Source organism: Anarhichas minor, unplaced genomic scaffold, assembly GCF_050575085.1.
Source record: "Anarhichas minor isolate MPS153535 unplaced genomic scaffold, ASM5057508v1 ptg000058l, whole genome shotgun sequence".
In the NCBI taxonomy this organism is placed as follows: Eukaryota; Metazoa; Chordata; class Actinopteri; order Perciformes; family Anarhichadidae; genus Anarhichas; species Anarhichas minor.
The window spans coordinates 14047215-14060418 of NW_027466504.1; the positions used below are offsets into that span (position 1 = coordinate 14047215).

At 39.0% G+C, this 13204-nt stretch overlaps 1 protein-coding gene across 1 annotated transcript; it reads right to left on the reverse strand.

Annotated features, from left to right (window-relative positions):
* Positions 1-456: 456 nt before the first annotated feature.
* cdhr1a (cadherin-related family member 1a) lies at positions 457-12010 on the reverse strand. Its single transcript, XM_076077229.1, has 17 exons — positions 11950-12010; positions 10847-10942; positions 10193-10338; positions 10031-10081; positions 9832-9921; positions 9583-9669; positions 8759-8875; positions 8260-8403; positions 7426-7504; positions 7240-7340; positions 6943-7146; positions 6037-6189; positions 5769-5933; positions 4755-4822; positions 2677-2905; positions 2319-2576; positions 457-1005 (listed from the first exon to the last, which is right to left on the reverse strand). Exons 1-17 carry the CDS (start codon positions 12008-12010, stop codon positions 457-459), a joined length of 2598 nt encoding a protein of 865 aa, XP_075933344.1.
* Positions 12011-13204: the final 1194 nt, after the last annotated feature.

Consider the following 13204-nt stretch of genomic DNA (forward strand, 5'->3'; position numbering starts at 1 on the left):
TGTATTTCATCTTTCTGAAAAGACAAGCACACACACACACACACACGCACACGCACACGCACGCGCACGCACACACACACGCACACACACACGCACACACACACGCACACACACACACGAGTGAGTTTCACAGTTCTTTCTTGACCTTGAAAACACAAGTCGACAAAAAAAATTGTCAAGGTCTATTTAGCATCTGTTCTAGAGCTTTTGACCAGATCACATGATCTTCATACTCTTGTCGGACATCTGGATGTTTGAAAATTCCATTTAAATTTTTCCATTTCATCTTACTGCTACATCGATGAAGAGACCTTCAAGTTCTGGGACAAAATGTAAAGTTTGAACGTCTTCATTTTCATGACAAGCGGGCGGACTGGATCTGCTGATGAAGGTCATGAAAGCTCCAGGACAGCTACTAAATGAACCTTAAAGGTAAGAATGTTTTGTCAAACACGATCAATGTTTCAGCATCCTCTTCTGCTCAAATCTCATCTTGAGCTCTGAGACCAGCGCTAAGTTCACAGTGTCCTGTCTGTTCATATTTGGCTTCTTTCTAGGTTTGGGTGCCACTGTTGCTGAGACGGTTGGTACCGCCCACTGCCTCTGCCCTGGGATGTAAGTGGGTGGTGGAGGGGGAAGAGATGGGGCGCTCGGCGGCGGAGGCCATTGTCTCACAACAAAATCGGTCACATTGTTGTTATAGTTGACATTCTCCACGATGACCTCTGGCTCTTCCTCATCTACTCTGAACTTCTCTCCGGGAGTTTCTGGTACCTTGAAGGGGTTTCTGAGGTTCCAGGGCTGCTGTGTCGGTGGCCTCCTTCTCACGCGGCGGTTAGGCAGGATCCGGTTGGACTTTTTGTTGCGCATGAATGTTGCAGTGGAGATGATGACTGTGACTATGACCATGAGACTAATGACACCAGCAAGCATGCCTAGGATTTGCAAAGGCTTGTTTCTATTCTGCATAAAAAATGATCCCAAAGGCCCCCCACTGAGTTGGGTCTGTAAAAGAGCACAGGGAGAATTCATATCCATGGGACTGAAGACATTGTCTGTCACACAAAGATTAACTTCTAAATATCGTCCCGTGTATGTACTGTAGTACTGCATGTATTCATGATTTGGCTACAAATATCATGTGAGGTGCAAAATACAATACTAAACTAGTGTTAATGTACTGCCATAATAATGTACATGTATGTATAAAAACAAATATTTCTCTCTTTCCTGGTGAATGTCTTGCTAATTAAACATACTACAAATGATGATTATAGTTTAAGTTATTGATTCACTGTTTTATATTTTGTCAAGACAAGATCAGAGAGGTTGACTGGGAAACCCATAGCTGAGACCATCCAACATCTGAGAATGAAAATATGAATTCATGTGAAATGAAAAAAAACAAAAAACTAATTTGGTAATTTTGTTGGTTGTTGTGGTGTCATAATGGTGAGTACTAAATCCCAAAGAAGGGACAATGAGAGAATTGTGCTCCTGTACTCTTTCACAGACACAGTCTTTAACAAAATTCTTTAAAAATGAATCGCTACAAATTCTTGGTACCGCGGAGTAAAAGCTACAGTACTGCTACAGTAGCCCTCCTTATAATCTTTCTGATCTTGCCCTGAGCTTTTACACGGGACTTTTTTACAGAGTTCCAGTACATAAGAGTTGAAATGAAGATTGTCAATGAAATGGCAAAGGTGACAACGGTCAAACAAATCCCAAACACAGCCCCTGGACGTCTCCTTAGGCCCAAGAAGTATGAGACAAATCTGGATTTGATCTGAAAACATGACAATTGCGATTGTGTGAGAATCATATTCTTCTCCTGACTACAAATTTTTAACTTTAGCTGTGATGAAATTGATCATTCTGCAGAAAAGCTGCACATACTAACTGATCAGATGTTTCAAGACTAGATTATTTGCTTGCATTACAAACCGTTGAATATAGAGGGGGAGAAAAGCAGTCACACTACACACTCAGCAGAACAAATTCAATGCTTTTTGATTGTGTAAGAGCTATACTTCAATAATACATTGTTAATTTATTTGCTACATTTTTAAAAATACCATTATTATGAAATTTAACAATATTTATTTCTATATAATACTATAGTATATATTAGCCTGTAGCTACACCTAGAAACACATTAGAGCAGCATAAGATGACATTATTGTCCAAAACACAATTAAACACTTTGTTTCAATGCAATTACGTTTTTTAGAATTCAAGTCATATTGTATATAGATATGACCCCTCATATGGGTTTGACTGGCATGTTTCTACTCATCTACTTTGTGGCAACTTACAGCTTCAGTGATGTCGATCTTGATGACCGCAGTGGTGCTAAAGGAAGGCTGACCGCGGTCCCGAGCCTGCACCACCAGCGACCAGGTGCATTCTCTGTGCTGGGTGATGTTCTGAATAATGGCCATGGACTTGATGTAGGACTTGAGCATGATCTCCCCCGTGTCAGTGTTGATATCAAAGATGTTGTTGTCTGGCTCAGCTCTCATGATGGCGTACTCAATGACATTGTTTGGTACTTCTGCATCCTCGTCGACAGCCTGTGTAGATGGAGGTGCACTTCAGTAAAAAGATAATGGTGTTGGCTTTACTCTCGAGTTTCTTTTTATCTGACATAGTGCATCACGGAAGAGCAAATACCTCTATTTTCACTGGTGCTCCAATCACCATAGTCTTCTCCACGAAGTTGTCGTTGAATGCAGGTGGGTGGTCATTCAGGTCCAACACAGTCACAAAGACCTCAGCTAGGCTGTACTTCCCCTCTGCATCCTCTGCCTTTACATAAAAGTTATACTTGGACCTCACCTCCGCGTCCAGGCTCGCCCACGGCTGGGTGTAGACGATTCCAGATATAGGCTGGATCAGGAACCTGTAAATGAGACAGGATTTTTCAATATATTTCAGATTTACTATGCATGTTGAGAGCCACACGGTCTTGAACATTTTGCATGTGAACCTTTGTTTTCTTCTAAGAGTAGGCTTACCGAGAATGTGTGCACTCTATTTAATGACGTGAGCGTTTTGCTCAAGAGCACCTTTGTTAAGCGATGGACAGCACAAAGACTGTGAAGGTAGGCTGCTGATAGCCCTATCCTAAAAACGATGGGTCAACACTTTAAGAGACTATTAGGGGTGTACAAAGTTACTCTTTTCTAGCTGAGCAAAAGAAAATAGATTACATTTCTGCTGAATGGCAGCATTTTTTTAAAAGTTAATTTTCTTTTCAACCAGATATGCAGCACTTAAAACTTTAAAACAATAGGTGATACCACTGTCAATTGTCTTAAGTCGTGAAAGATTAAACTGTTAACATACAGTGGAAGATAGTTTCACTGACTGACTTGTTTCGTTACCCTACAATGACTTTGTCACAATCAGAAGTAAACAACAGTCTATTTTCTCCTCCAATCCCATTACAGGATTAACAAAGACAGAGGGCAGGAAGGCAAAGATCAAGACAGCCTCCTGTGTACACTAAAGTATTCTACAAGTTATTGTAAAAAAAAGTGGAAAGTCAGACATATAAAATGTATAGTTTTGCAAACGCAAGGGGAAATTTAGCCATTTATTGCTTCATAACAAATTCCAAAGAGGCAGGTTGTAGTATACTGAAGTGACACAGTTTAAAACTGGTTTTGACCAAACAAGCATGCACTGAGATAAACAAAGTGCTCCAAATCTCCCTCCGCTGCTTATTTCGGAAATCCTTCCCCTGGATGCCATGTGACATCACATATCTCCTCTAATTCATCGCTACAGAGCTCAAAATCTCTACTGAGAGGTCCAAAAATACTCTACTACTACCTTCATTTCATCGTACACAGCAAGGGCTTTATTGGAAACAGCCCTGAGAGATTAAAACAAGTCTCTGCTAACATACACCTGTCTGTTTATGTTGCTGCTGCATGTTACAAGGTCATGTTTCTCTTGCTTTACTGTTTCCAAATCCAGGTATTTTGGTCCAAAAGCATGCAGATTAAAATTGACTTTGTACAATATGCAGGTGATCTTTCAGACTGTATCTGTAGTGATGTGAACGGAAAGGCAAGCTGAGGGTATATTGTGTGTTATTAACAAGAGAACAGTAGTGAGAACTGTAATGTAATGTAATGTAAAAACAGTGACGACTGACCTTTTACTCAGAGGTTAGACTTCTAACAGGAAATCTAATAAAAATCGAGATGAGAGAAAATACCAGCAAATCCTCCGAGGGATCAAACTGAACCAAGTTCTAATGTGAAAAACAAGTCTGCTGCTTCTGTCCTGTACTCTTTCAGGCAGATTTTCACGGTAGGAGGTATTCCTAAGTACAGTGGTCTATAATTAAAAAGCCACATCTGTTATTTATTTTAACTAATTTCCTGTTTTTCCACTGTTGACAAATGCTGAGGGTATCAACTGCTAATATTGTTGTTTAAGCATTTGTGACTTATTTTTGTATGTTTTCATTCTCATTTGCTGTTACCACCTGCTTTTCTACACATGAAGGGTTTACATATGACGTAATGGACCAATAAATAGTCTCAGCGGAGGCAACAAAAAGGTAGCCCGGAACTTAGAACACATGGTTTGCTTGTTATATAATGTAATGTAATATAATAGATTTATTTTTATTGTGCAGGCTGATAACATTATAAGGATGAGATAAATTTCAAGGGGGTGCCAAGTGCTGAAAAAAAAAAGAAGCATTTTAGTTAAAGTAACATTCTTATACTCACAAGTCAGCCCCTGATCCGTAGATGGAGTACTTCACATCGCCCCACGGTCCTGAGTCTGGGTCTGTTGCCTGTGGGATGAACAGAAAACATTATAGAGAAATTGTTTTTTATGAGTTTGGTTGAGGCACTTGCGTATATTAGGTCAGTTTGATAGCAGGTGGAGTAATCTGTAATTCTCCTTTAGGAGTTTGAGTGCAGTATGTGGCTCAGTCAGCTAAGGCATATCACAGTTTCTACGTCATACCGCTGATAAACCTCAAAATATTGATGTTAGATTTGTTTGTACCTCTTTACTAAAGCAGAAAAGAGAACTGTCTGCCGCCATGGATTTAGTAAACTGAATGAATCTGTGCTGGATTTAAAGATGATATTGCAGGGGTCAGCTATAAAAATACTCTTTTTTGATGTCATAGGAACATCATCATGGGCATCGACTAATCCGTCTGTCTGTCTGTCGCTGCAGGGAGGCCTGTTCGCTGTCTCAGTGTGTCCAAGGTCACTTGATGGCTGTTCTTTCATCTGATTGAAATTGCCTGGGATCAAGGAAATGAGCCTCTGTAGCGCTCATGCAAGGGCAGGATTTATCAGCAAGCCCCCCTGCTGCTTTGAGCGCCGGCAAAGCTGATATGAAACGACAAGAGCGATGGATGACAGCAAAAAAAAAATGTCATCCGTCCATCATTTTTAAACTAAATGACACTGAAACATGTTGCTAAAAGTGTTTATTTCTGCACACATTTCTGTGCTGCAGCTGCATGTGCTGCTCAGCATTAGGGGGAAAAAATCTGGGAATTTGGTGTTACACAACAAAATGAAAGTGATAGCCATCTGGCAGCTTACCTCGCCTAGCTTTTATCTATGTTTTCACATATTATCCCAACCCCTCAAAAAACTCGACATGCAGGGAATTAATGGCCCTCTGGGGTATTTTTAAAAAAATCAGCATTCATCTTTAGCTCAGTGACGTACATTGGTGTTGGCATGTATTTTTAGACAGGATGAAGACTCTCTCACCGTGACTGACACCACATTGGAGCCGCCGGGTGAGTTTTCTGGAATTCTGGCGATGTAGTATTCTGAGGAGAATTTGGGAGCGTTGTCGTTTGTGTCCAGGAGATGAATGACGATGTCTGCTGTGGCACTGAATCTCTCGGGCGTATCGATCTCAGCTGCAAGTAGCTAGAGAGGAGACAGATTAGAAATATATAGGTGGAAAAAGAGCAATACACAGCAGATGCAGTTGATATAATGCTGCTATTTGTACACTTTCTCACTTTCTCACCTTGTATGTGAGAAAGTGGTGTTTCTCATAGTCCATGGCAGCAGAGTCTTCGACTAAGATTGTGACCTGGGCCTCATTGAGTACAGTCTGAGGGACGACTCGCAGCATCCTTCCCGGTCCGATCAGTCTAAGATTAAATTTAGCATTTGCTCCCTGCGAGAGAACAACGCACGTCATCACATTAGTCAGAATGTCTCATTAGTGACAATGACAGTTATATTGTACATGCTAATCTGCATTTGTCACAAAGCTATCGCAGACGTACAGTATAATCCATGTAGTATACAGTCCATTCAATCAATATAAAAGCTTTGTATTTATTACAATAATGTATGAGAGATCAATAGGATATATCAGTGGCAGCAGTAGTATTCCTGGTGAAACATAATATCGCTGGACAAAGAGAGCTCGCCCTGATGTTGTAACAGTATTATCTGAGAACACATTTGGTGAACATCAGGCATTTGGGCAAGACTCATACAAGGAGCTGGAAACCCAAAGAGACTTGCATAAGCTGACAAATGGCACAGCTAGAGAGCACCTTTTAATTTGTGTTGGCTTACTTTCAAATTTGTGCAATTTTAAAAGGATTGTCTGTGATAATGGCAGGCTTAAAGTCATTTCATGGACGGAAAGGCACAATGAATGCTGATTAAATCAGTCTCTTATTAGATAACAATGTAATTTGGTTGGAAATGAGTGTTGTTACATAATCACTGTAACAAAAATCATTACAGCAATCACTGTCTCCTGGTTAACTGAAGCAGCTTTCAACGGTAATAACACTGTATAAGGGCTAAAAGTTGATAACTGCTCAGTAAAACATCGCTGAAAATAACAACTGTTTAGTCATGTTCATATCAGTCAGTGTATGAGAACATATGGAAGACAATAAGGCCTCCCCACCTGATCGGAGTCGTTGACAGTGATTTTCAGCCCCCGGAGTATCTCTCCCTCAGGTGGATGCTCATTCATGGTCAACTCAAACATGTTCTGAGGGCCGTTCTCTCCGTAGAAAGTAGGGGGATTATTGTTCAGGTCCACCACACGGATCACCACTGTGGTCACCCCGTAGTCCACGAGTCTGCCTTCAGGACTTACTTCTGTTGCCTGGACACCAGGGGTAAAGGTTATGCAGGTCACGTCACATTTATCACTGAGACTGTGGGATATCTACAGTAATCTTTATGAACTGCAACTTACCTTGACTTTAATGTTAAAGATTTCTCTCTTCAGATAGATGGGTAGAATCAGCAGTGTGATGCAACCGCTTGTTTTATTGATGCTAAAAACACCATCGTCACCTGGAGAGACAAACAACAGGCAGACCTATGAGCGCTGTCGATTCATTTCAAAATCACGCTAATGTTCTTTGAGTGAAATGCTTACCTTCCTCAAAGGAATAACGGATTGGATTTGGGTTTCCCCCATCGCCATCTTTGGCAAGAACAGTGAATATTTCAGATCCCTGAGGAAAACAGGTTTTAGATCAATAGTGAGATGAGATTAATAATTAGTGATAGAAGTTAAAGATAACCAGGACATAAAGCTGGCTTATTGTAAAATATACTGTTGTTCAACTTGATCCGCTAACGGATACTACTGATATACTTAAGGACCTTATTTTTACTGCCATTAAACAACTCTTTTGTGTCACTCTTAACATGATGCAACTCAGCATTTGGTTGCGTAACATTGTCAAAAAAAACGGATGGTATAATGGGTATGATTTTCCACAACACCTAACAAAGCAGGACATTTAATTCTTCTTCAGATGTACATTAAAATGTCATGATCCTAATTATTCCCTTTTGAAAGAAAATCAGAGCGAGTAATCTCTCTGATATGACTGCAGTGACATTTTGTGACAGAGATAATGTAGCTTTCACAGAAGTCAGCCGGGGCATTACTGAGAAATGTCAGCAATTAAAGCTGCGTGATATGAGATAATGCTGTCTGTCTTGTGGTGTTTCTTCTTCATAGTGTGAATATAGAAATAAATTACATTCACTGTTAGGGTTTCCTTGTCTTGCTATGCTATGTTCAATGTGATGCTCATTTAAGATGTAAATTTATTGCAATAAAAAAAAGAAATGTGGCAGATTTTACTTTACAAAATGTTTAAAGATTTGTGCAATGAAGAGTTGGTATACAAACTCAAATGTTTTTAGTTATGAGGTAGAGTCAAAGAAAAAAGTCACTGAAGGTTGTTTTCATACTCACTGGCACGGAGATTTCATAAACGTAGCCAAAATACGGTGTCCCGATAAAAGATGGCGGAGTGTCCTGTGCATCGATTACATTGATCGTCAGGGTAGCAGAGGATGACATAAACTGCTCCTTGCCATTAAAATTACCACCACTGTCCTGGAACAAAGGAAATGTGCAGTTTAAATCTACCTTTTTTTTTTGTTATGTTTATGTAATGTATATACTTTTCTAATGAGGGCATCATATACAGAAAGCCCTGTGAAGGGTTTCTTACCCAAAAGTATTTTGGGCATCCTTGAGGCCTACCAAATGTGTTGAATATATTTCCTTCCTCATAAAACATTTCCAAAGCTGACTTTTTACATCTCTGTATGCTAGACATGTCTTGGCACAACATAACAGCAAATAAAATAGCAGACAAAAACTCCACAGGGTACTTGTTTTTGAATTGGAAATGAAAGTACTCTATTGCACAACAGACACATTTAATGAGTTTTGATGCACCTATTACCTTTGCAATGACAGTGACAAAGTGTGTCTTTGTTTTTTCATAGTCCAACATTTCTCCATATTTGATACGCAGGACACCACTATTTCTGTCCATGGCAAACAAAGTGGACTGAGGATTCTGCAACAGAGAACAGGACAAAAGCAGGATTTTAAAAGCACACACACACACACACACACACACACACACAACACACTTTTTAGGTCTCATGAGTAAAAGCCTGTCGCTGAAACCCCCTAAACCCCATTTACAACCACTCACGTGAGATATCATGAAAAGTGGTCAGATGGTTGCATAAAAACACTCAATAGCCACTTGAATTGGGCCGCATCATCCATAGAGTCCATCTCTCTGTACATCTGGATGTAAAGAGCCCATATGCTCAAGGACAGGGCAGGTGAAAGCTGCTCTGTCCAGATGTGCAGTGCCTCAGTTGTCACTGTCAGTCCAGCTGTTCTTTGGTTCTAATAGCCCAAAGTGCAAACTAACATTCTCTGCCACCCCGGCCAAAGCAGCCCTCTAAGCCTCCAATACCTGACACAAATGTAATTGTGATTTAATCCCCATCCTCATAACTACTCCAGCATGTTCAGGCACATGCACACATGAGCACTGGAATAATCCAACTGATGTTAACCTTGTTATCAGTACATCTATACATTATTTCCATGACAGGCAGATTAACATTAGAGCTGGCACTTTCAGCTAGCTTTTCATATAAGGAGAATTTAAAAAAATGTTTTGTCTGTGCTTATTTCTTATTTCTTATCTGAATGTATTTACTACAGAAGCTAGAGTGAGTCTTCTGTGAGTGGGCCAAGTGATACCTGGAGGAAGTAGGTGACTGAGCCTCCTGAGCCTGTGTCTTTGTCCACTGCCTCTACTTTGTAGATGCTGCTGCCAGACTCAGTTGTCTAAAACACAGAAAATGATTTAGGTCACACCATATAAGGTTTAAAAAGAACTGAAGCTAGACATATCTACTTTTATATTTTTTTCAGTAATATAATGTCCTTTAAATTGTATGCAGGGAGACACTTCAGGTTCATAGAGTATACACTTTTGGCTTAACTTACTTCCAGGACATCAATTAGTGCCGGCATGTTTTGGAATTCAGGTTTTTCATCGTTTGCATCCATTACAAATACTGTGACTCTTTCCACAACCTAACAAGATAAATAAAAAAACCTCATGAAACATGTTCAAAGTGATTTTAGTTTGATGTATTATAAGGGATGGTGCTAAACATAATCTCACACTGAACCAAATCCTTACCTTACTTCGCCCATCTGTGATGCTGACAAGAACGTCAATAGAATCTTGTTTCTGGGCAGACAGAAACATTTTTAGTTTTTTAAAGATATTTAAGTTCACATAAAAAGTTAAATTGATCATTTGTTCTACCTTAGTGTCCTCTGAGACCTATGTTAAATGTACCTCTCTATCAAGCTGTTCCACCAACGTAATGTTTCCAGATTTGGGGTCGACCCTGAAGTATTCTTTGGACCCTGGATCAAAGGAAACGCCATACCTCACCTCCTGTCCCTCAGGGTCTGTGCCATTGAGACAATAGATCGTTGTACCTGAAAATACATGTCATAATTTAGTCAAATTAGCTTCAGGAGCTGACTGGTTCAGACATATTTGTAGGAGAGAAAATGTATCATTAAAAAATGTGTGTGTATATATATATATATACATATATATGTATGTTACTTTTCCAAATTTAAGAATAAAAGATCACTTGCTAAAACTGGCTCCAAATGCAAAATTAACCAGACTTTAACCCACAATCAAAGAGTGTAGTAAACCCATTGTTTGGGCCAAACTGCCGTGGAACAAACCAAACTGAGACACAATAGCCAGCAGTATAGTAATACTTAAGTACCCTGACTGGAAGGTGTCGAGGGACAGCTGCACCAAATTCACAGCCAGCAAACTGTTCCTCACTTCAACAGGTGAGCATGTTAGTGTGAGTATGTACGTGCCGCTTGTTCAGCTATCAAAGACTATTTAACATCCAGGACTCATGCCAAAACATGCCATTGTCATGATTGGTTGTTCCACCAATGTCCCAGAGGTTGAACTTACCAACAGCCGTATCCTCCGAGAGGCTAAACAGTGCCAGGTTCCCATTGTAGATGTAGGGTCCATTGTCGTAGAAATAAGGGGCAAAGTCTGCATGTGCTAAGGACAGTGAAATAAAACCATCATTAAAAGCTTGAACGTTTTGGAGGGGTACAAATATTGTGTTTGTTGTGGCATGGGTGGTATGCTGCTGTACTGTCTATTAATGTTTACCACGGACACCATTTACTGTTAGCTGACTGATGTGTTTTTTTTTCTGTTGTTGTTTTTCTTGTTTACCTTTTTCTAGTTTTGCTGTGTTTTTTTAAACTTTCTTCTTCTTATCTGTTTATGGTTGCTTGTAAGCTTTTTTGGTGTTCAGCAATATGTAAATTGTCACTTCTTACAATGTCTTTGCATAGAGGGAATATATACCATTTAGTTTTTGAAAATGCTCTGATGATGAATTGTATGTTCATGCCAAACCTAATAAAAGTTAAAAAGTATAATGTGATTCACTTTAAAGTGAGACTAGAAAAAAAAAAGAAATAAATCTTCCTCTAACAAATTGAACATTGAATTCTTAAGCTTCAAAACACACCCTCACAAACAGTACTTGGTCTGGTATAACCAGAAGCTTGTGATGGCTAATGTTCGCTAATGTTAGCAAATGAATACTAGATATTGCTCTTCTGTCCTTTTTATCCAGTAACCATCACAGTTACATATAGTCTTGCTTTAAAAACCAGGGACATAAACCAAGCTCAGTCAGTTTGACTGGGATTACAGGTGAGTTACGTCAACCTCATAAGAAACCTTTTCTATACATAGCCCTGTGATCTCTGGTGGCAGAAATAATGCTGTTGTTGTTTAGAATATCACGACCAACTGAATATTAAAAACAAATTAAACAAATCAGTATAACAGTCATACAGAGTGAAAACACGTATATAAATAACAGCAACCAGGTTAGGCAAGAATATGAATTAAAGGAAACAGGATATAATTCAATTATAAACCGAGAGAGATGTACAATCATCAACTCAGAAAATATATCTGAACAGCGTTCACAATCTGATCACAGCAATATTCCAACGTTAAGCAAATAATTAAGAAGTGAAACTCACCAAAGCAGGGGTGTACAAAAAGAAAAAGCAGTGGAAAATGTAATATCTTTACATTCTTCATCGTAAAGAATGAAGTCATGAAACCGCACCATGAAGACGGCTCCGTCTAGAGTCCTGTACATATGATGCAGCTCTCAAGGTGTTGGTGTGCGACTGGAGAAGGCTAAAGGCAGATGCTTACAAGCTAATCCAATGACACTGATCTTAAGAGTTACTCCTGGGCCCAACTGGGCTTCTTCAACCACCAATCCACAGGAGACGGCTCTGTCAAAACTAGGATATAACAAAACTTTGCAGATGATGGACATGTATATTTTTCACATTATTTGTTTTTGATGTAAACAAACATGCAATTTTCTGATCAGCTAAATATCTTGGAAAACATATATATAATTATATCATGGAAGAGATGCTTTTGTCTGAAGGTAAGAAAGCTAAACTGTCAAAATAGTATGGCGATACAAATGTAAAATTCAATACTACTCTACAGTCTGTAAACTTTGATAACTGGCTAAAACGTTTCTGTATCGACTGTTTTGAGTAATTACAATATCAGCTATTGTAATATATTGCTTGTGATACCATTTGTAGAATGTTATTGTATTAAGAGCCACCTAGTCTACACTGAATTGTACCTCATAGAAAGTGTGTGAGTCTTTTATGAATGATCATTCTGTATTAAAAGTAACTTCTGTGATCTGTCTTTGACCCATTTTACATAAAATGCTGTGACCACCTCTGACACGGACAAAGGATCTGTACTGTTATAATGGTCAGTGCTTTACACCAACTCTATACAGCATCATGTGCTATACACTCCACAACCATCTGTTGCATTAGGTAAAAGAAGAAAAAAAACCTCCATGATTTACTCAATTAAAAAAATGATCACAAAACAGAAGAGGATGTAGATGAGGACAATGAACGATCTGATGAGATTGTAGTCTTGGTCTGATTCCTTTGCTGTCAGGAAGAAACCATGAAGTGAATGTCTATTAAAACAACTGAGAAATCTAAATAAATGATAATATCAAACAAGACACAATGACATTTTAACCATATCGGAAGTTATGGTTTTTATTTTACCTGCAAAGTATTGTTTTGTTTTGTTTGTTTGCATCTTTCTTAATTCCTTTATTTCTTTCTTTATTTCAGTGTTTACTAGGTCCATTGTGTGGTGAGCCTCTTTAATTAAAAAAAGGCAATGACTCACTTTTTGAATGGTATTTTGGGCACTGAAGCTGGCTAATCTTCT